This window comes from Artibeus jamaicensis, unplaced genomic scaffold, assembly GCF_021234435.1.
Source record: "Artibeus jamaicensis isolate MK-2021 breed Jamaican fruit bat unplaced genomic scaffold, CSHL_Jam_final contig_410, whole genome shotgun sequence".
Classification (NCBI taxonomy): Eukaryota; Metazoa; Chordata; class Mammalia; order Chiroptera; family Phyllostomidae; genus Artibeus; species Artibeus jamaicensis.
In genome coordinates, this window is record NW_026521820.1 from 669698 (window position 1) to 691222 (window position 21525).

The 21525-nt window shown below is 38.0% G+C and overlaps 1 protein-coding gene across 12 annotated transcripts in view; it reads left to right on the top strand.

Moving 5' to 3' along the window:
* DOCK9 (dedicator of cytokinesis 9) overlaps positions 1-21525 on the top strand; it is a 377316-nt gene that overhangs the window by 240151 nt on the left and 115640 nt on the right. For all 12 annotated transcript variants that reach the window (XM_053665376.1, XM_037151681.2, XM_037151687.2 and 9 more), the window contains exons 16-27: positions 6139-6218; positions 6297-6484; positions 6614-6679; positions 7858-7950; positions 9231-9354; positions 9712-9833; positions 10942-11028; positions 11413-11502; positions 12916-13031; positions 13293-13362; positions 14270-14395; positions 14979-15050. In XM_053665376.1, the coding sequence (XP_053521351.1) occupies positions 6139-6218; positions 6297-6484; positions 6614-6679; positions 7858-7950; positions 9231-9354; positions 9712-9833; positions 10942-11028; positions 11413-11502; positions 12916-13031; positions 13293-13362; positions 14270-14395; positions 14979-15050 (1234 nt within the window). The remainder of the gene's footprint in view (positions 1-6138; positions 6219-6296; positions 6485-6613; positions 6680-7857; positions 7951-9230; positions 9355-9711; positions 9834-10941; positions 11029-11412; positions 11503-12915; positions 13032-13292; positions 13363-14269; positions 14396-14978; positions 15051-21525) is intronic.

The following is a 21525-nucleotide window of genomic DNA, read 5'->3' on the forward strand; positions in this document are numbered from 1 at the left end:
TGATCATCATGTAGGTCTGAATGTACTCACTTAGGAGGGTGAACACACTATATTGTTAAGAAGAAGAAGAAGTATATCTTTATGACCTCATTTTTGAAAAGAAAATATTTTATATATACTTCTATATATAAATGAATAAATGGATAGCTAGTTAGATGGAAAGATAGACCGGCATAAAAATAGTCATATAGACTGGACACCAAAATGTGAGTCATAGTCATCTCTGAGAGATAGGTTTATGAGTGACTTTTCACTTTCCACTTTACAGCTTTTCACAATCTTTTAAGAATATTTATTTATTTTTAGAGAGAGGGGAAGGGAGGGAGAAAAAGAGGGAGAGAAACAGCGATGTGAAATATATCGATTGGTTGCCCCTTGCATGTTGCTGCAAACAGGAACTGAACCTGCAAGCCAGGTATGTGCCCTGACCTGAAATCAGACTAGCAACCTTTTTGCTTTGTGGAACAATGCCCTGCCAAGCCACACCAGGCAGGGCAATTTCCATGATTTTGTGTGGACAGTTTTTATAACTAACATTTGCTTTTATATTCCTACAAAACAAAGAAGGATGTTTTTTTAATATGTGATGGAGGCTGGAAGCCATGTCTCAGAAGTTACTTCCTAGCTGAGATCTTGAAACTTCCCCTGCAGTGGCAGCTCTTCGAGAGTAGCTGTAGCTCTTAGATCTGGCTTCTTCAGTAGAGGCCAAAGGGTGGGGCTTTACAGGGCCTTTGGTCAACACGTGATCTGAGCTGAGAGTCTGAAGCCAGGCAGCAAACAAGCATAGATCTTCACTGTTTCAGAGCATGGGGTGGGTCCCCCACCCCCAGCATACACACCAGGCCTTCATGTGTGTGCTCAGTAGGAAGGTCTTTGTGGGTAGAGTGTGCTCCAGATAGCCATGGGAGATACATGAACCTGATAATAAGGATCTAGTGCTACTGGCATCAGAAGATATGACTTCACTCGGGGAGCAACGGCACTGGGGGAGCAGTGGTCCTGCTCAACAAGAATCCAGAGAACTGCCAGTGTCTGCTGCTTATGTTCTTCACAGTAGAGTTAGCGAAGTGAAGGATTCCTTTTCATTTTTTTAAAACCTTATCATTGTACTTTTTCTTTCCTCTGTTTTTCACAAAGAAGAATCTCATGTCAGTGGCTTAGGCACCAGCTGGAATCCAGAGGTATTGTTTCTATTCCCATGATTGTCTCAAAATGTCATTTAATAATGGATGAGAAAAATTTTCTCAAGCTGCCCCAGCTTTAGAAAACAGTTGCTAAAGCTCATAAGCCACTTCCCCCTTCATCCCTTGTAATCATTACCAGAGGATACTGTCCAAGATTTAGTGAGAAAGTAATTCTGTCAGATAGTATTGCTGGTGTATATTCTTTATAAAGTATTTATCTAAGAAAAGAGACTTGGTATATATTTTACACTTTGATTTGCTCATGGTCATGTCTTTCTTCACTTCTGCAAGAAATATGAAGACATGAAGGCAAAGTATAAAAATAGAGTATTTCCTTTAAATGTAGACCTTTTTAATCATACCATATTGGGTAATTTAGATAATAACACTGTCAGGGCTCTCGCATGAGACTGATATATGTATGTTTATTTATACCTTTATGTTCTTTGTATCCAAGTTTGAAATTTCTAACACTGCACTCAAGGCAGGTGGGGCTATTTGCCTTTCTGTGAATCCACTGTGAACTTTCACTATATCATGCTTTGCCTTCTGCCTGAATTGTGTCACTTTCTGTCCCCTCAAGCAGTAGCATACAAGTGACAAACACATACAGCATATACATTCCCCTTCTACTTTTGTTTCTCCAAGGCAAACTTATTCATCATTCAAAACCCCATGCATGTCTCACTTCCAGGTCGGGAGACCTGGGCCAGGTCACTTGGCTTCTCTGATTGAGTCTCCTCTTCTTTTTAAGGGGAATTGTAATGGCTCTGCCTCCTAGAACTGTGGTGAGAATAAATGAATATATTCATCAATGAATATATTGTAAGGGTGATTTTTCTCAAACTGTGAATGGTAGTCTTCTCATCCCCCGTTCGCTCTCAATACCCTACACATCTGCCTTCTGGTAGATGCTTATGCAAACTCTTTGGAGTAGGTATAATGTCTGCTGAATTTTTGGGTTCCTGAGGCTAGGAGTCATATCTTGTTTGTCTTCTATCCATGGTGCTTAATGTGATGTTGTATTACACCATATGCACTTAATAAATGCAGATTGAAATTTCTCCAATGCATAAATTCAGTGATTTTATTTAAACAAAAATATCTCATATTTCTTTCAATTGCATATAAATTATTTAAGTGACACCAACAATGCCTGTAGGGAATATTTCCCTTTACAAAATACACTTAGAAGATTAGACTCACTACCACCAACAGATCCAAGCATGCCTACACTGCTGATTAATCACATTGATGTATCAGTACGGGAGATAGAATCAAGAGAACTGCGTACAAAAACACAGATGTAGGGACACCAAACCTGTTGGCATGAAATGACTACTAGTTTGTGATACCATTCCTCTTCTCCCTGTGGGAATTGTCGAGTCAGCAGGAATGTATGGGCAGTGGGGAAAGAAAACCTTTGCCTTTACTGAGAGAGAGAGAGAGAGAGAGAGAGAGAGAGAGTGTGTTTCAGCCTCATTCCTAGATTTATACACAGACATAAGCTTTGCCCAAATTCCAGTCACCTTACGTGTTTTTACATTATACATTTATTTAATCAATGCATTTTTAGGATGGGTTTTCCTTCTCAACTATTGTAAGTTTTGCATAGAATATATGCACTTTGTAGCATTAAAAAAAAAATCCCTGTCATGAGAGAATTCACTTTGTATAACATGTCATTGTCATCATCACTTTGCAAATGCATATTTAAAAAAGGAGTGGAATTTTTGTCGTGTGAGGTTTTACTGTCTAAAAAGCTAGGTTCAATAAAAAACCCTGAACTTTTGTAATAGATTTAAGATGATGTTTTTAAAAACAATTTAAGTTGGTAGAAATAGCTTCCACAAAACCAAGGTGCTATGTGGTATGGAATGAAAATCAGATCTGTGCTTGCTTGGAAATGTTGTACTTGGACATTATAATGCCTCTATGGAAGTAGCAACTAGAAGTAAACGTTCCCAGCAGAAGGAGGAACCTGAATAAGAAACACGTATAGTTAGACATAGAAGTATATAATACTTTGTACAAAGAGTTCTAGTGAAGAATGTTTAAAATTTGTTGCTTAGAAATCCAACTCTCGCCCTGTCTGGTGTAGCTCAGTGGATTGAGGGCGGGTCTGTGAAGTAGGGGATCGCGGTTCGATTCCCAGTCAGGGCACATGCCTGGGTTGCAGGCCAATTCCCAGCAGGGGACATGTGAGAGACAACCATAAAATGATATTTCTCCCTCTCTCTCCTTCCCTTCCCCTCTCTCTGAAAACAAATAAATAAAATATTTTAAAAAAAAGAAATCCAACTCTCAAAAGTTTATAGGTGGATGATCTCAGTGTGATTGAAAAAGTGGTGAAGAAAGTACATATTTATTCACAGGTGCAAATAACTAGGAAGGGGTGAAATATTATACTCTTGAGTAGTTACATGTAAAAACTATTATTTGTAATAAGCGAAGTATTTCTGACTCAGGGAAGCCAATACAATTTAATAGGTGTCTAAGATTTCGTGGAATGCAATGTTTTGTAGTATGTTGCAGGGTTAAATTGTTCAAATGAAGAGGTGGAGTAAGGCATTATGTCAAGAAAATGTATACCTGTGTAGAAACCCATGGGCCACAAGGGTTAATGCCCCTTAAGAGCTTTGTTAGAGCTGAGAGAGGTTCCAACAGTGTATCACTGTTGGAGCATATAGTGATATATGGCCAGTGGCAGCTCTCTGCAAATGATTGTTGAAGCACAACTTTCTGGTAGTACAAAAGGATATTGGGTTTGTGAAAAAATCACAGAATGGGCACAAAATGTAGGGGTAATGCTGGACCGTACCTGGAAATCTTTGGGCCATAAATCTTTTAACTGAAGGCAGAATGTGTGAAAATTGTTGATTGCCTTCCTGACAGTTGTATTTTAGGATTTCAAATTGTTGTTCATTTAAATGCAGATGTGGAGATGAGAAGGAACCCTGAGAGAAAGTTATTCTGCAGGTTGGAGCTGCTGGTGGGCACAGATGAATATGCTGAATGTACTCTGTAGTCATTATTAGCAAGAATTTAGAACTGTTAGGGAAATCTGATTCAGATTAGCAATCTGATTCAGGTTAACAATACCCCAGGGTATGCTGAAAAGTTATGTGTGACTCTGCTTAATAGATAACAGTAATGTCAGAGGAATCTTAAAAACAGAATTTAAGAACTTTTCAAAAATTGGAATAAAACCAAATGCTGAATCTGTTGGCCAGTGAGGCCAGTGTACTTTGATATTCTTGGCAGTGTCTGAAAGACATCATTAATAAACCTGTGACTTACAAAGAAACATGAGACTGTTCTGTTTTCTGAGAGTAACTCATGTCATGTCAAACTAGTCATCCTAATCACATTTATGCTTCTTTCTTTTTAATTGGATTGCTAAGCTTGTATGACAGAGGCATGCCTCAGACAAGTGTATATTCCAAGATGTCCTATGAACAAGTCAGAGAAGTGTAGTACACTTGCGTAGACAAGTTGTTCAGTTGCTGGAGTAACCAGATACCAGGGAGGGTGATAAATGGGGTAGTATCATTCTGGCTATGGGCATCTAGAGATTTGAGAAGAAACCTGTTTAAGCCAATATTCTGTGCACTATCTTCATCAATGACTTTTATAAGAGAATATAACATGCTGGTGAAATGTCTTCACAACATAACGCTATTGGGAATATCTTAATACATTAGATGTAATAACCTGCATTTAAGAGGGTTTTGATCAACTAGAAAAGGCTCAAGTATACAAAGATGAAATTTCATAAAGATAAAAATCAAATTCTTTTCTGATTTCCAAAAGCATAATTATACAAAATATAGAATGGAGAGATGTAGCATGAGAGTAAAGCATATGAAAAAAGATTTAAAGATTTTAGGTAGTTGTAAATTTCATGTACATCATTAGGTGTGGCTTCCTAAAAGTAATAGCACTAATTGATGGGTGTATTATTCAAAACCAGACAGCTGTGGACTTGGCTGGTTAGAGCATTGTCAGGATATGACAAGATTGCGGGTTTAATCCCCAGTCAGAGCACATACAAGAATCAACCAATGAACACATAAATAAGTAGAACAACATCTCACTCTCTCTTTCTCTCCCTCCACCCCACCAAATCAATTTAAATACACACACGCACACGCACACACGCACACACATATTCTATCTTTATGTGGCCAGGCCATACTGGGCCTGATTTGTGCGGTTCTAGGTGCCACATATAAATGGAATGTTCTTCTAGGAGTAAAGTGGCATTGGAGGAAGGTGAAAAAGGGCTGAGAATCAAAGACTTCAGAAAGCTGTGTATAGATGGTTGACAGGTTTTACATTGGGAAACATAAGAACTAAACCCATTGAGGAGTGGAAGTTTCAGAGAGGTGAATTTTACCTTGCTGTGTTGAAATGGCTGTGTTGAAAGTTTTCTTGTCACTAGGTAAACAGTGTTTGTCAGGCATATTACAGAAAAGATTCCTGTATTGGATTGAGTCAGACTAAATACAAACCTCAGATACTTCATTGAGTATCTACTTTGTACCCAGCATTTTGCTAGACACTAGAAACTAAGATGACTTCTACTTATGAATTTTCATGGTTCTAAATGAGCCAAGAATATATGATGAGGTTGCTGTCCAACTCATTGGGCACTAGCCACATGTGGCTGTTTAGCACCTGAAATATAGCAAGTTCCAACTGAAATGAGCTGTGAGTATAAAAAACTCAGCTGGTTTTGAGTAATTAGAATGAACTCTTTATACTGATTACATATTGAAAAAAACCAATATTTTGCAGATATTGAGTTAAATAAAGGTATTTTTCAAACTAATTTTACCTGTTACTTTAAAACTACTTTTGTGTCTTGCATTGTATTTCTTATGAAGTGCTCGCTAGAATTTAGGTTTTAGAGCTAACCTAACTTATAAATGTTTGATTTTTTTCTTTGTAGACCTGAGAAGATGGCTAAGCTCCCAGTGATTTTGGGCAATCTAGACATTACCATTGATAATGTTTCTTCAGACTTTCCTAGTAAGTGTAAGTTCTGTGTAATAATGGACAAAATTTTGTTTGGTTTTTACTTCAATTTGTTTGTTTTTAATTTTTCAGATTATATCAATTCATCATACATTCCCATAAAGCAATTTGAAACCTGTACTAAAACTCCAATCACATTTGAAGTAGAGGAATTTGTGCCCTGCATACCAAAACACACTCAGCCTTACACCATTTATAACAATCATCTCTACGTTTATCCTAAGTACTTGAAATATGACAGTCAAAAGTCTTTTGCCAAGGTGAGTATAAAGATTGAGGTTTCATTTTAATATCAAACTTTTTTTTAGGTCTTGGGTTCTCATGTTCTTTGATAAATACCATATAATTGTGGCTGTTTCTTTTCTTTTTTTCTTTAAATATTGCTGCAGGCCAGAAATATTGCTATTTGTATTGAATTCAAAGATTCAGATGAGGAAGACTCTCAACCTTTGAAGGTTTGTTTTTTAAATATATTCACATTTTCCCATTTTAATAATATAATCTCATGATATTACACAACTAATTTAGCACATTTCAATTGACACAAACACAAAAATATGTAATATCATAATATGTAACCACATATGGTGAACCTTACAGAATATGGAATAATTGAGCTCTTATTCCTAATTGCCTATTTCTGTTTTGTTATACTTTTTAGGGATGAAGGCTTTTTGCATGTTCTATTCAGTAAACTTAATCATGTACCTACTGTAAGCCAGGCATTGAATGGTTACTAAGAATTATATTACCAACATTAATAATAGAAATAATAATAATAATAATTGATTGACATCTATCAAATGTTTATTATAGTATGGCAATAATGGTAGTAGTAGATTATTGATATTCCAGGCTCTGCTCTTAGAGCCTCATAGGTATTATTAAACTCCTTTAATTTTCATAACAGTCTTTTGAGTTAGGTACTATTATTTTTCTGCATTTTTTAGATTATATTAATGCACAGAATTTAAATAAATTGTTTAGGATCCTACGTTAGAGGAACTGATGTTCAAATCCAGGCAGTCTGGCTCCAGAGCTCAAATTCTTTAGTGGTAAACTATGTGAAAATGACTTTGCAGGAAGGAAGGAGACAAAATGGCAAAGAACAGTGCAGTGTAGTTTTTGCCCTCAAGAAACTTAATAGTTTGCTGGGAAAGACAGTTATGGGGAAAAAAAGCTTCCGGTATACAGAAGGTGCTGAAATGGTTTACTTACCAAACTGGAAAATTGGAACAGAAAAATACTGAAGGGACACAGAGGAAGAAATTAATCCTTTTTTGAAGGGTGCATGAAAATTTGCTTAGGGCACATAGAAGGGAATATCACTGGAACATAGGGTTTGCATAGCATAGATGTGGAAGTGTGAAAGGGCATAGCAAGCAGGGTCTGATTCAGAGATACAACTTGGAGGGGTGGGAGGGAGAGTGCAGGGAGGGCAGAGAGGTGAGCCGGAAGGTGAGTTGGGCCCAGAAGTAAGGGGGTTTGCAGGTCTGTAGTCTCACGGGCAGAAGAAATCCATCAAAGGTGGTTAAGTTTATGCTGTAGGCGTGTTCATCATAACACTTCTGAGTTTAATTTCTTACTCTATTAATTGAGTGCTGGTGTTTTCCATTGTTACTTCTTACTTTAGTGCATTTATGGCAGACCTGGTGGGCCGGTGTTCACAAGAAGCGCCCTTGCTGCAGTTTTGCACCATCACCAAAACCCAGAATTTTATGATGAGGTAAGTAAGGTTTTCAAGGGAAAACCCAGTTTAACCAGTTTTAAGGAAAACTCTTAAGTTCTCTGCTTAGTATAGCAAAATTCAAGAGAAGCTTCATACTATACTAAGAACACAATGATAGAACTAAATGTTGAATTATTTATTTTACATATTTTTTAAATTATAGAAGTAATGTGTTTATTGTAAAAAATAAAAACTTGGAAAATGCAGATAATATAGAAAATAAAAAGTTAAACTGCCTCTTCTGTCATAACCACAATGAATAATTTCGACATAGTTTTTTTCAAATTCATACTTATATATAGTTATGTTTGTTAGACCTTTCTTATTGTTAGGTTTCCTTATGTAAAATTATATGTAGTTCTTTAAAACTACTAAATGAATTCTACTTAGAAGTGTTCTACCCTGGTTTTTTGTCATGGCTTGGCTATGTTAAGTTAATGTAGTGGTTTCTCTCATGTGTTTTCCAATTCCTTCTAGAATTGGAATATCAACTCTCCTATTTCTGGTCAGTAATGTCTTAGTCTGTTCCATGATGCTGTAACACAGTACCACAGACTGAGTGGCTTATAAACAGCAAATATTTATTTATTGTAGTTCTGGAGGCTGGAAGTCTGAAATGAGATTGGTCAGGCAAGGGCCATCTCTCAGGTCATAGGTTCTTAGTTGTATTTTCACATGGTGGAAAGGACAAGGGAGCTCTGTAGGATCTCTCTTATGTAAGAGCAGTAATCCCATTTATGAGGGTTCCACCCTCAAGACCTAATCACCTCCAAAGGCCTGTAATAACCATCACCTTCAGTGCTAGAATTTCAACATGTGAATTTGAACACAAATTCTTGGGGGAATTTGCAGAAGAGAACACAAACATTCAGACCATAACAGTATAACATTATATTAAGAATACCTTTCTTCCTTACCACAAGTTACAGTCTCAGATTTCTTTGACCAGAGACCAGATAGACGTACCTGTACGCATTGGGTGACACATTGTGTGGCTGCTTTCACCAAGAAATTTTGTTGCTTTTTGCCCTAGCCGGTATGGGTCAGTTGGATGAGAGTTGTCCCACAAACCAGAAGGTTGTCATTTCGATTCCCAGTAAGGGCATATGCCTGAGTTCAGTTTCTAGTTGGGGTGTGTACTAAAGTCTACCAATCGATGTTTCTCTCCCTCTCTATCTTCCTCCTTTCCTGTCTTTCTAAAAATAAATGAAAATATCTTTTTAAAAAAGAAATTTTGTTGTTTTGGAATATTCAAAAAATTGTTGTCTCCCTTACAGATTAAAATAGAATTGCCCACCCAGCTACATGAAAAGCACCACTTGTTGTTCACATTTTTCCATGTCAGCTGTGATAATTCAAGTAAAGGAAGCACAAAGAAGAAGGATGTTGTTGAAACACAAGGTCTGAAATTTCATCATTCCTTTGATTGTTTATAACGTACATGTTAGGTTCTTAAATATTATTTTGATCTGAATTTTCATCCTTTTACAAAGGAGTTTTCACATGACCTTTGGGAAGGTAGCATGTCTGGCTTGTATATGTAAATTTCCATAAAAGATAATTTTAGAATTCTAATCCCAAAGCAGTCAGAGTACATTGTAGACAATGTTCTGCAGAGACTATATTCAGAGTTTTTTCAGTTTTTTAACCCTGATTGATACTGACAGTTTTTAAAGATCAGGCGATTTAGTAACATTGGCTTTCTTTCATAAGTTTTTGTATATTTACAGTGAATTTTTTTGTGCTTTGTTTCAACAGTTGGATATTCCTGGCTTCCCCTCCTGAAAGATGGAAGGGTGGTGACTAATGAGCAACACATTCCTGTCTCAGCTAATCTCCCATCTGGCTACCTTGGCTACCAGGAGCTTGGGATGGGCAGGGTATAGGACTTTAAGATTGTTATCCAAATTCCTTCAGAAAACATAAAAGACCAGTTAAAGCAGCAGTAACACAAAAAAGCACATAGTATTTTTTGCCAGTCCCAACATTTTGGCTTTAATTATGCATTTTCAAGTAAACTTAGGCCACTGGAAGGCAGTGCTATTAACAATATCACAATCTAGAATTATAGTTATAATTTTAGTATAAGCCCAGAAGTAACAGTGCCTCAATAGGAATGTGGAGGCACTTGGAGATACTGAATGCAGTAGGAATTTGGAGATGCTGGATAAGCTAGAAAATCTCTGCAAACTAGCCACACTCAAATAAAGATGCGTTTAAGGTCATGCAAATGATTAGGAATTGTCTTCCAACTCAGTGTAATGTCAAGTAAGCAAATCCCTTATCCACGTGCTATCCCATTCTGATACCTTTCTGATTCATTAAAGCCTGAATTGTCTCAGATTTCTCCAGTTGGTTTATGGGTTTTGCATTGTTTTTTAATTATCTTAGATTTTATAGACATGTTTAGATAAGGTTAGTTTTATTTCATTTTGAATGGCTTTTAATGTTTTCTCTACATTTTAAATAGTGCCAAATGTGGACCCATGTTATGGACAAATAGTTAAAATATTTTAAGATAAGGGTAAATCAAAGTAACATTCAGTTATAACTCCTAATCTGAATGTGAGAGAAGTGGAAGTTTTTGAAACTAAAATAAGTACAGACAGATGTTGACCCTTTGTGCCAGGAATACTCACTGTCGTATTGGCTTTACCTGGCACCTTGTACCATCTCAGAATCTCAGAGTCAAGTTTGGTTAAGTCACTAGTGAAATAGGATTTCTTCCCTCTCAAATGGACAGTAATTCTCATAGCTGCAACTAAACAGAAAAGATAACTTAGAAGATCCAGTAAGAATAGCACTGTACTTGGAGAAAGAAAATGGGCAGAAATTAGTGTTGGTTGCATTTTCGCTGTGAGCCAGGCATAGGCATGACTGTCAGGTCCCCAGAGCTGTTTGGGTCTTCATCAGTGCCCTCATTCAAGATGGGGATTGAAGACGAAATCACTAATGTGTTGGGATGTTTTTTCCCTCCACATTTTTCAGCATTGTGGTCCTGAAATTAAATGGGTAGATGGAAGCAAGCCGCTGCTGAAAGTTTCAACTCATCTGGTTTCCACAGTGTATACTCAGGTACACCCTATTCTGTTAAAATTAGCAGTGGTTGCTCTGTGAATGAGTTTGTATGATTTTTTGGTGAAACAAAAGTCTAATTGATATGTTATATGGATATATTTTTACTTTGTAAGTCTCTTGTGAAGAAAAGAAGTACATATAAGGTACTCACTCATGCACTGAAATAAATGAAGAGTAACATTTAACAGTCTTCCTCTTTTGTTGGAAGATTATTTGAAACCTTTTTTTTATTTATTTTTATCTTTTTGATGTTTTCATTTTTTAATGTGATTAGTTTCATAGTCTAAATAAAACATGCCTACTGCAAGAAACAAATACTGCTGTTTTCACAGCCAATATGTTAACAAGCTTTCATTTTCTTTTCTTTATTCCCTCCCCCAGGATCAGCATTTGCATAATTTTTTCCAGTACTGTCAGAAAACTGAATCTGGAGCCCAAGCCTTAGGGAATGAACTTGTAAAATATCTTAAGGTATCAGATGGCTTTCTTAATAACTCCTTAATAACTTATTAACTCCTTATTAACTTCTTTTTAAGGAGTTTGGAGTTGATTGGGTTTTCTGTTTGGTGGTGAGTACTGTAAGAATGCTTTTTGCTAGATGCTTTCATACCAACAGCTTCTGTATGGTTTTAGATAGTGTCAAGAAGGAGACTCAGAAATAGTGCTTCTCCTAGCTTCATCCTCATCCCATGTATACTCTTCTCATGCCAGACCTAAAACATACTGTTTCCTGCACAGACAACCACTCACTTACAGAGGCTTGTCATGTGGAGTTCTCAGGGGCACAGAACACAGGAACAGGAACATAAAGAGCAGTGACTTTAGGCCCACAATTTACGAACTTCTAGTTCATTTTAGGAGATAACATTAGCTTCATGAACACATACCAGGTGGGTTAAAAAAACATACCAAATAATGTATTTCACCACCCCAGCTTTGTGCAGGGTTAGGGAGACTCTTAGAGTCATTGAACAGTGGGAGCAAGGAGGGTTTGTCTAAGGGAATTCCATTGAGAACATGATTCTAGGGGAACACATATTAAAAGGAGAGTAGTTAAAAGGACATTCTAGGCATGGGGACAAAATATAAGAAACATGAGAAATGGAATAGAAGTTTGTTTGATTTAGGCAAGGAAAGTGGAATGGGGATCCTGAATTATTGCTGTGCCAAATCCCCTTTCAGCTATCTTACGAGCCATATGACTTGAAGAAGAGCGTTTATAAATGTTGACTTGAAGAACACTCCTTTTATTAGTTTCCTATTACTCCTGTAAGAAACTACCACAGCCTCGGAGGCTTAAAACAACACGTATTTATTATCTTATGTTTCTGTAGGTCCAAAGTCTGGCATGAGCTTCACTGAGCTAAAATCAGGGTGTTATTAGTAGGAAGGTTGCTTTCTAGAAACTAGGGGTGAAGCTCTTTTCTTACCCCTTTTATCTTCTAAACACTGCCTTCATTTCTTGGTTTGTGGCCACTTTGTTCATCTCAAAGCTATTGCACCTCAGGTCATTTTTCACCTCAGGCCTGAGTTTGCACCTCAGGCCATGTTTCTTTAGACACATGTCCCCTGACTGTCCTCTTTTGCCTCCCTCTTCCACTTTTAAGGACCCTATGATCACATCAGGCCCACCTGGGTAAATCCAGGAGCATCCCCCGTCTTAAGGCCACCTGGTTAGCATCCCTAATTTCCCTTTGCTGTGTAACATATTCACAGATTCTGCAGATTAAAACATGGACATCTTGGTCCCTTTTTTTTGCTTGCCACTGCCTTCTATTTGCTTTAGATGGACTTCTTCCATCCTTCATTGAAATTGAGTGGAAGTTGCTTAGACTTGGTTTACTTTTAAAAGGATAACTTGAACTTTGGTATTCATGTCTGTAGAGCCTGCATGCAATAGAAGGCCATGTGATGATTGCCTTCTTGCCCACCATCCTAAACCAGCTATTTCGAGTCCTCACCAGAGCAACTCATGAGGAAGTCGCTGTCAACGTGACACGGTGAGAGACACAGAAAGGTGGATACTCTTCTTCCCTTCAGTCTGTCCATAAAAGAGCATAGTCATACATATCTGGGATGCTAGTATGTGTTAAACATTATATTTAAGACATTTCTTTTGATCCCATATGTAGAGATCCCATCTAATGCCTTATTTCCTGTGGTGCCAATAGGATCATCATTGTTCCAGTACTGTGATGATAATGAAATGTTTCCATTTTCACATTACTACTCATTGCTTTATTCATTCCTGTGGTATGTAGGGTCATTATTCATGTGGTTGCCCAGTGCCATGAGGAAGGATTGGAGAGCCACTTGAGATCATATGTTAAGGTATGTAAAATAAATTGTCCCAGTTGCTTATATCTGTGGCTCTCCAATTTTCCTTCTAGATTTTTTTTTAATCTAGTTATTTGGGGATGTATGTTGGGATGAAACTTAATACCTATGCTTTTTCTTCTATATCACATAACCAGTGCTAGCACCTACATGAGAGGAAGTCCAAAGAAGGGCAGTGATTCATTTATTTACTTAATATCATTTTGTCAACTGCATTTCTTGTTTTAGTGGGTTTTGCAAATAATGTGACCCAAATGATGTGGAAGTTTAAAGGAGGCAATTAACTCACTCTTAGCTAGGCCTCTGGTATAGCTTGTTGTCTTCTTTTTTCTTTTTTCCATCCAAAAATTCCCAGGAAAACTGCTTCTCCCAAGACAGGAAGGTTGGCTCTGGCCACCATCTAAGTAGATGACTACGTTGGACAGCAAGAGATGTTGTTGGGACAAATACCAACACGTTCTTCATTTTTGTACAACACTTAGTAAACATAGTGCCAGTTACTGTTCTAAACAATTACACACATTTCATTTAGTCTTTGACACTCTATGAATTATAGCTGTGTGTTTGTTTAAAAAATAAAGTTTGGGTTGTTCAGGATATCAGTTACCCAGTGTTCTGTGACACATTTCATGAAGTCCTTAGGAGGTGGAGCTGTGGGCTACACGACCACTAACCGGAGTCAGGTGATTAACAATATTCTGACAAGTTCCCCAAAGACATCCTGAACTGCCTCTTTCTGTCACATGACAAGACCCTTCTCACCTTTCGTTTTCATACCTTCCTCTCCCCCCCCCCCATGCAATTGTATCTCAGTCCCTGATCTCATCCTTTGGAGTCTTTTCAGCATTCAGCTCATCTTGAAGAACCAATGCATTAAATCATCTTTCCCTTTTCTTCAAAGTATGCTTATAAGGCTGAGCCATATATTGCCTCTGAATATAAAACAGTGCATGAAGAACTGACCAAGTCCATGACCACAATTCTCAAGCCTTCTGCTGACTTTCTCACCAGCAACAAATTACTTAAGGTATGTTGGGAGAGCCAGTGTGACTCTGCAGTATTTAAATTGATTTAAAAAAATTCGTACTCCTCAGCTTGATCAATTTACCTTGTGTCGTCTTAGAGACAATCACCAACTCCTAAAAAATGGTAACAGAGTCAGTTCTTCAATACCACTTTGCTACTTGTACTAGTGCCTCTATGGAAGCTGCAAATTATTACTATACTCAAAGTTTTGTGGCGTCTAGCTGTTAATAAGTTATTATATTTAAATCATTGGGGGATTGTGAGTTAGAGATTATACAGGCAGGCGTTATCAGGCAAGACTCAGCCAAGAGGAAAGATTGTGTATCTAATGGAGCAGCACCACTTGTGTGGGTTATGTCATGCTGTTTGCACCCTATTTCCTAGAGGGATGAAGTCATGTACTGTCAGACACGTGAAAGCAGGAGAGTACCTGCCATACAACTCCAATCTGATCATTCACCAAGAGGTTCAGCCTTGTTTTTTGGTCACATCTGTCTTATGTCAGTAACATTGTCAGCCTAAGAGAATAAACATCTCATCTAACTGATTGTTTTTCTTACTGGAATCTTTTTTTTTTCTTTCAGTATTCATGGTTTTTCTTTGATGTTTTGATAAAATCCATGGCCCAGCATTTGATAGAGAACTCCAAAGTTAAGGTATGTCACCTCATATCAGGGCTTGTATGGTAGTTTTTAGGGAAAAATATAATTCATTGTGTTTGTAGCTAACATTTATTAACACTTTCTGTGTTCCACTTACAAGTATTGTTTTAAGTGCTTTCTAGTAGTAAAGCATTTTAGTGTTATGACAACTCTATAGGGGAAGTATTAGTTTTACCCCTCATTTTATAGATGAAGAAACTGAAGTCAGGGTGCTTGAGTTATTTGCCTAAGGCCATGCTGCTAGTGAGTGGAGGGAGCCAGGTTTTGAGACCACTCTGGCTCTAAAGCCCACACTCCTCAAGCACTGTGCTATTAAATCCAAAGAAAAATGTGTCTTTTCCTTTGACTAGCTTAGAAATCTTCAAGTTTGTTGAAATGGGAATAGTAGTTTAAGGATTCATTTAAAGTGCATTTACCTGATGTTTTTTAAGTGTCTTGAACATCTTAGACATTTCTCCAGGACTTAGATGGGTCTCTGGTGCTACTTCATGTCCTCTGTAACCAATGAATTGACTTTGAGATAACTCAGTCTCCTCTCTGAGGTGCCTGGGTATATGCCATGCTCATCTCTGGACTGACGCCTGTCAAGGTATAACTGGTTGTTGCTGGCTGTTTGAGCTTAGATTAATTTTTATAAAATTCCAAGGCAGTGAACACAGGTAGATGTATCACAGAGCTCCTTCTGAAATGCAGTCTTGGAGTTGTCATTGTAACTGTGAATTCTTACCACATTGTAGCTGTACAGAAGTGGAAGCTTGAAGAGCCTGGGTGAGAGCTGGGGGCACTGTTGCAGGGAGCAGTTGTGGTACCTGGCAGCATCTATCAGTGAAAGTGGGAAGGAGGGCAGAGTCACAGGCAGGGAGGCTAATAATGTTGGCCCTCTGACTCTGAAAGGAAGGCTTGGGAAAGGCTGATGGATTCTGTCAAGCAGAAGGCTGATGGTTCAGAACCTAAAACTCTAGTAGAGTGGACACTGGCGCCTGACCAGATGGTTTTTTTTTTCCTTCTTTTAATCCAGTTTTAGCACACAGAGAAATGCCAGATGGAGGTGGGCCCTGCCTTCCACAGAGTAACACACCATCTAAATCATGCTAGAATAGCCTACCAAGGAAAAAGTATAGCAGACTTCCTACTTGTCAGTGCAGCTAATGTACGAGCATACATGTATGTGTGTGCATACATGGGGCATGTATACACACATATGCAGGTTCTTTGTATATCATCTTTCTGTTAAGAATGTTGTCATATGCAGGCTAGACTTTAGGCCTGTATTAGTTTGTTAATGCTGCCATAACAACTAGATGGCTTGAATAACAGAAATTTATTTTCTCATAATTCGGGAGACTGAAAGTTCAAGTTCAAGATGTCTGTAGGGTTGATTGTTTCTGAGGCCTCTCCTTGGCTTGTGGATGGCTATCTTCTTCTTGTGCCGTTATATTGTCTTCCTTCTGTGCATGTCTGTGTCTTAATCTCTTGTCTTACAAAGACACCCAGCCCTGTTGGATTAATGGCCTACTTAATGACCTTGTTTTAACTTAATTACATCTTTAAAGACGCTGTCTCCAAACACTATCATATTCTGAGGTATAGGACATTAACATAGAAATTTTGAGGGGTTCCAATTCAGTTTATAACAAGGTCCCACTGGATTTTTAAAATTATTTTTGGCTCTAAATAAATATAATCACTTCAGAGAGATTAATGACTCACTTATATTCTAAAATGTAACTGATTTGTGTACACAGTATTCCATGAGCCCTTATTATATGTAGGCTCAAGGATTACAAAGTTAACTGTAGTGTGGTTTTGCCCTCACAGAAATTAGGTGGGAAAGTGTACCATTAGACCATGGAGATAAACGTCAAGGAAGTAACAGACAGTTCTGAAACACCCATAAGAAGTATATATAAAATCAAGGATCAATGACATCTTTCTGAGACCTGTGATAGAAGATTAATAAAGGAACTCAATTGCATGCATTCTTTTCTCCAGAGGCCAAATTAAACCATAGACCTTTAGGGATGATAGAGACCTGAAAACTACTTTCTGGTCCAGCTCCTCTCTTATGTCACAGAGGTTGAGATGGAACTATGGACCCATAAAGTAACCTGCCCAGGGTCACACACCTGAGCAGAGCCAAGAACTCCTGCTAGAGTCAGAACCAGCCTCTCTCAGATGCACTGCCATCTCCAGTCTCATAACCTAATTCTCTTATATCCTTTGGGAATCACTTTTGGAACTCTGCAAAACAAACCATTCAGGTGCTACCATGTACAACCTTTTCTGGAAATTAATTGTATCTTGGTCCTAAAACAATACTCAGTAAGTTTTTAGAAGTAACTTATTTTAAAATTGTTATCCAGTTTAAAAATAAACACTGACATCCAAAAGGAGAAAACTCAACTATAGCATAATTTACTATAAAAAGACATTCAAAACACCTACTTAGCACCTGGGAGAGCTGAACATTTCCATGTCATGCCAGAAACCACACCACTGTTTCCCTAAATCACATATTATTGATCTAGGAACTTTTTCCACATTTTTTTGAAGCCTTCATTCAGTTAGCCTTATATCTTAGGAGTAATGAGTTTTCTGTGTTTGAATTAGTTATTTTTATGTTCATCTTATACTTCAGTCTTAAGGATGTTCTGAATTTAAGGAACAAATTCATGTTTACCATTGCTGTATCATCAGTGATTTCCAGAATCATGATCAAATCCTGTCAGAGTTTTAATATTTTTTGACTGAAGATTATTAATATTATCCATTGTGTTTATGACTGTGACCTGATTTCCTTCCTCATTGGTTTTTCCTCAAATGCCATAACCAGGCTCATGCCTATCTTGTAGGTATACCTAGGCCACGGATTCATATCAGACCCGATAATGCTTTTGGTGTTGCTGAATGTGTTTTCCCTGGTATTGATCAGAATTTGGGGACATCGTGTATGTTGAGCTGAGGCCTTCAGTGTATACTCCTTGTGTTAGTGGGGTCATTCCATCTGGTGCGTATTTATGTGGAGGGATAAATTTGCCTGCTGTTCTGTTTGTTTCTGATTCTATACTCTTCTGAAAATGGAGGTGGCCAATGTGTCCACTTCCCTATCCCCAGCCAGTCAAGTTAAACTACACTGTATAATATTTGCTGAGAAAGGCTGTGTATCAGAGCCTCTCTTGGAACAAGCATCTAAAATAAGCATTTCCTTGCTAGATTTGACTGTTTCATAGGTGACATATGCTTGGAATTTAAAGTAAGTGGTTTTTGAGTAGACCTCATGGAGGCCTGTTAAGTTTGTAACCCTCAACCCCACTCTGCCTCAATAAGTAATATATTGTAGGTGTTTCTTTTGTATCATTTATATTTAGCAACTATAATTTCAGCAGACTCATTTTGAATTTCCTGCCCTCCCACACTGAATCAAGCAAATTGCTGGCATTACACAGGTGTACTTCAAGGAAGTTGGAAAACCTGGCATAGAATAGGATGAATATATACCCTTAAGAGTCACTTATTTAACCTACAGCCATTTTCTGGCTTAACTGAGCAAGGAGAGTTTTATTTGAAAAGTGGATGGAAGATGTTATGATTCATGTTCTAAATGGACTGTTTGGACCTCTCCTAAATTATATTTGTAAACCATGTACATAGGTGATGGCAGAATGTTCATATCCATACTTTCATCCATGGATAAATACTTTGAACAGTTATTTGCTATGTACAGAACATTGAGGAGAAATGCACGTGGAGTAGAGGATGCATTCTCAATTTTGAAACTGACAGAGTCATTGAAGAAAAAAGACATTCAGCTTGCAACAGCTGGAGAAGAATGCAAGAAGGTGTATATGTGAGCTCCAAAATGATAGATTAATGAGGAGATAGAGATGGAACTTTACCTGGGCCTAGAAAGATGCCACATTTAGAGAGAAGAGAATAAGCATTAGGAACAGGAGAGCACTCATGCACAGGTAAGGCTTCTGTGGCAGGCCTAAGGCTGCGAGTAGAGGGAAATAGAGAAAAACAAGATCAACAGCCCTGCCTTGTGTGGCTCAGTAGATTGAGTGCCAGTTTGTCAACCAAAAGGTCACAGGTTTGATTCCCATTCAGGGCACATGCCTGGGTTGCAGTCTAGGTCCCCAGTTGGGGGCATGTGAGAAAGACAACCAAGTGATGTTTCTCATATGGATGTTTCTCTTCCTCTCTTTCTCCCTCCCTTCCCTTCTCTCTAAAACTAAATAAATCTTTTAAAAATGCCATGAGATTTAAAAAACAGAAAACAAGATCAACATAGAAACAAGGATGAGATTATTGGGAGCTTTGAGGCCAAGCAGCCAATGATTTTATAAAGACCATAGAGTGGTAGCATAGGTTCTTCAGCAGGAATGACAAGATGGAAGAGCATATAAATGTTAGCAGAGTGGCCTGCAAACTTTATACCAATGAATCTGTTTTCCCCCTAGAGTTTAACCTGTAGAACAGATTAATATACCTGTCATTTTTTAAAAATATTTTATTTATTTATTTTTAGAGAGAGGGGATGGGAAGGAGATAGAGAGGGAGAGAAACATCAGTGTGTGGTTGCCTCTCATGTGTCCCCCACTGGGGACCTAGCCTGCAACCCAGGCATGTGCCCTGACTGGGAATTGAACTGGTGACCCTTTTCTTCACAGGCCTGCACTCAATTCACTGAGCTACACCAGGCCAGGGCACCTGTCATTTTTTTATATGTCTGGGTTTGTTTATTTGTTTGTTTGTTTTTTAGCTCTCTCACTGGGTGGAAGAGGTGGGATTGGGGATGAGAATGATCAAAGGATGAATGAATAAGAGAAAATATTAAGTAGACTAATTATTTGACCCAGCAACTCTACTTCTAGTATTTACTGAATAGAAATGAAAGCATATTCACGGAGAGATCTGTATGTGAATGTTCATAGCATCTTTACTCATAATAGCCCAAAACTAGAAACAACCAAATGTTTACTAACAAATGGACAGATGTGGTGGTAACTCTATACAATGGAATACTACAATGGAGTGATAAAAGGAACAGACTACTAATTTGTTCGACAACATGGATAAATCTCAAAAGCATTATGTTAAGTGGAGGAAGTCTCTCCACTTAAGCCGCAGACTTTATACTCTGTAAATCCATTTTATGACATTCTAGGAAAAGAAAATATTCTAGGAACGGAAAACAGAGCAGTGGTCTCCAGAGGCTGGGGGTGGGGGAATGAATTCAAAGGGATATGAGGGAACTTTTATGGTGAAAGAAATGTACTATATCTTGTTTGTTGTGGTAGTTACACAATTATATTCATTGCCAAGACTTGCCAAACTGTATACCTTAAAAGGGTGAATTTTAGTGCATATAACAAATATCAATAAACCTGACAAAAAAATAGAATGTAATAAAGTTAGTTTTTAGTGGGGATAAAAAGGTTGCTTAGATACTATGTTTGAGAGCATAGAAGAGTAGAGCATTTGGGAGAGATAATTAGGATGTAGTTTACCAAGCAAGACAGGACGTGATGAGTTTTGTTTGGGATATACATCTTAAGCTTCAGGTCCATGGGTTTAGCTCCTGTCACAGAGATCTAAAATAACAGTAACTAAAGAAAAAAATGTTATTTCTTCTCACAGGAAAGTGCAAGCTAGTATGGGGGTGCTGTACCACAAAGTTTATCTGGGACCAAGACTTTTTCCATCTCACTGCTTTGTATACGTGTAGTGCTGCTGCTCATATTTCCAGTCTAAGTGGGTTCACCACCATGCCCTTGTGGAGCTAGCAGGAAGGAGAAGATAAATCTTTTACTGGCTGTGACCTGTTGCTATTAAAATGGCCAGGTTTAGTCACATACTAGCTAGTCTTGCTTACCTGCAAGGGATTATGGTAAATGTAGTCTTTATTCTGAGTGTTCATGCCCTCAGTTAAAATGCTGAGGTTTTATTACCAGGAAAGAGAAGAGAGAACAGATATTGGGAGGCAACCAGCAGTTGTTGGCACAAGGAGCAGTGGCATAGCCCAAGAAAGTTTGCAGGTGGAGATTCAGATTTGGGCAAGGAAGAAAATAGACACAGCTAGAGAAATAGATCTGTGAGCACCAGTCTGCTAAAATCATACACCTAAGCTTTTCATCGGGAAAAGCATTGTGTTAGTGTGGAGTCATCAAATAAGGTTATCTATATAAGAGATTTATTAGGAGCAATTACTATGAGAAAAAATGGGAAAGAAGCCCAGGAGACAGTGGGAAAACCGTCAGATGGCAGAAGGAGAGAGAGAAAGAAGGAAAAAAATCTTAGACTTCAGTGCAATTCTAAGAGCATTGAGCAAAGCCACTGGAAAGTCCTTGAGCTCAGGCTGACCATCAGAGGACTCCGGTGTTCCCCAGGAACAAACCTCCCTTGGTACTCCTGCCACCCTTGGTCAGTGGCTGGGGACAGCCCATGCAAGATGTGGCAATGGTGTAAA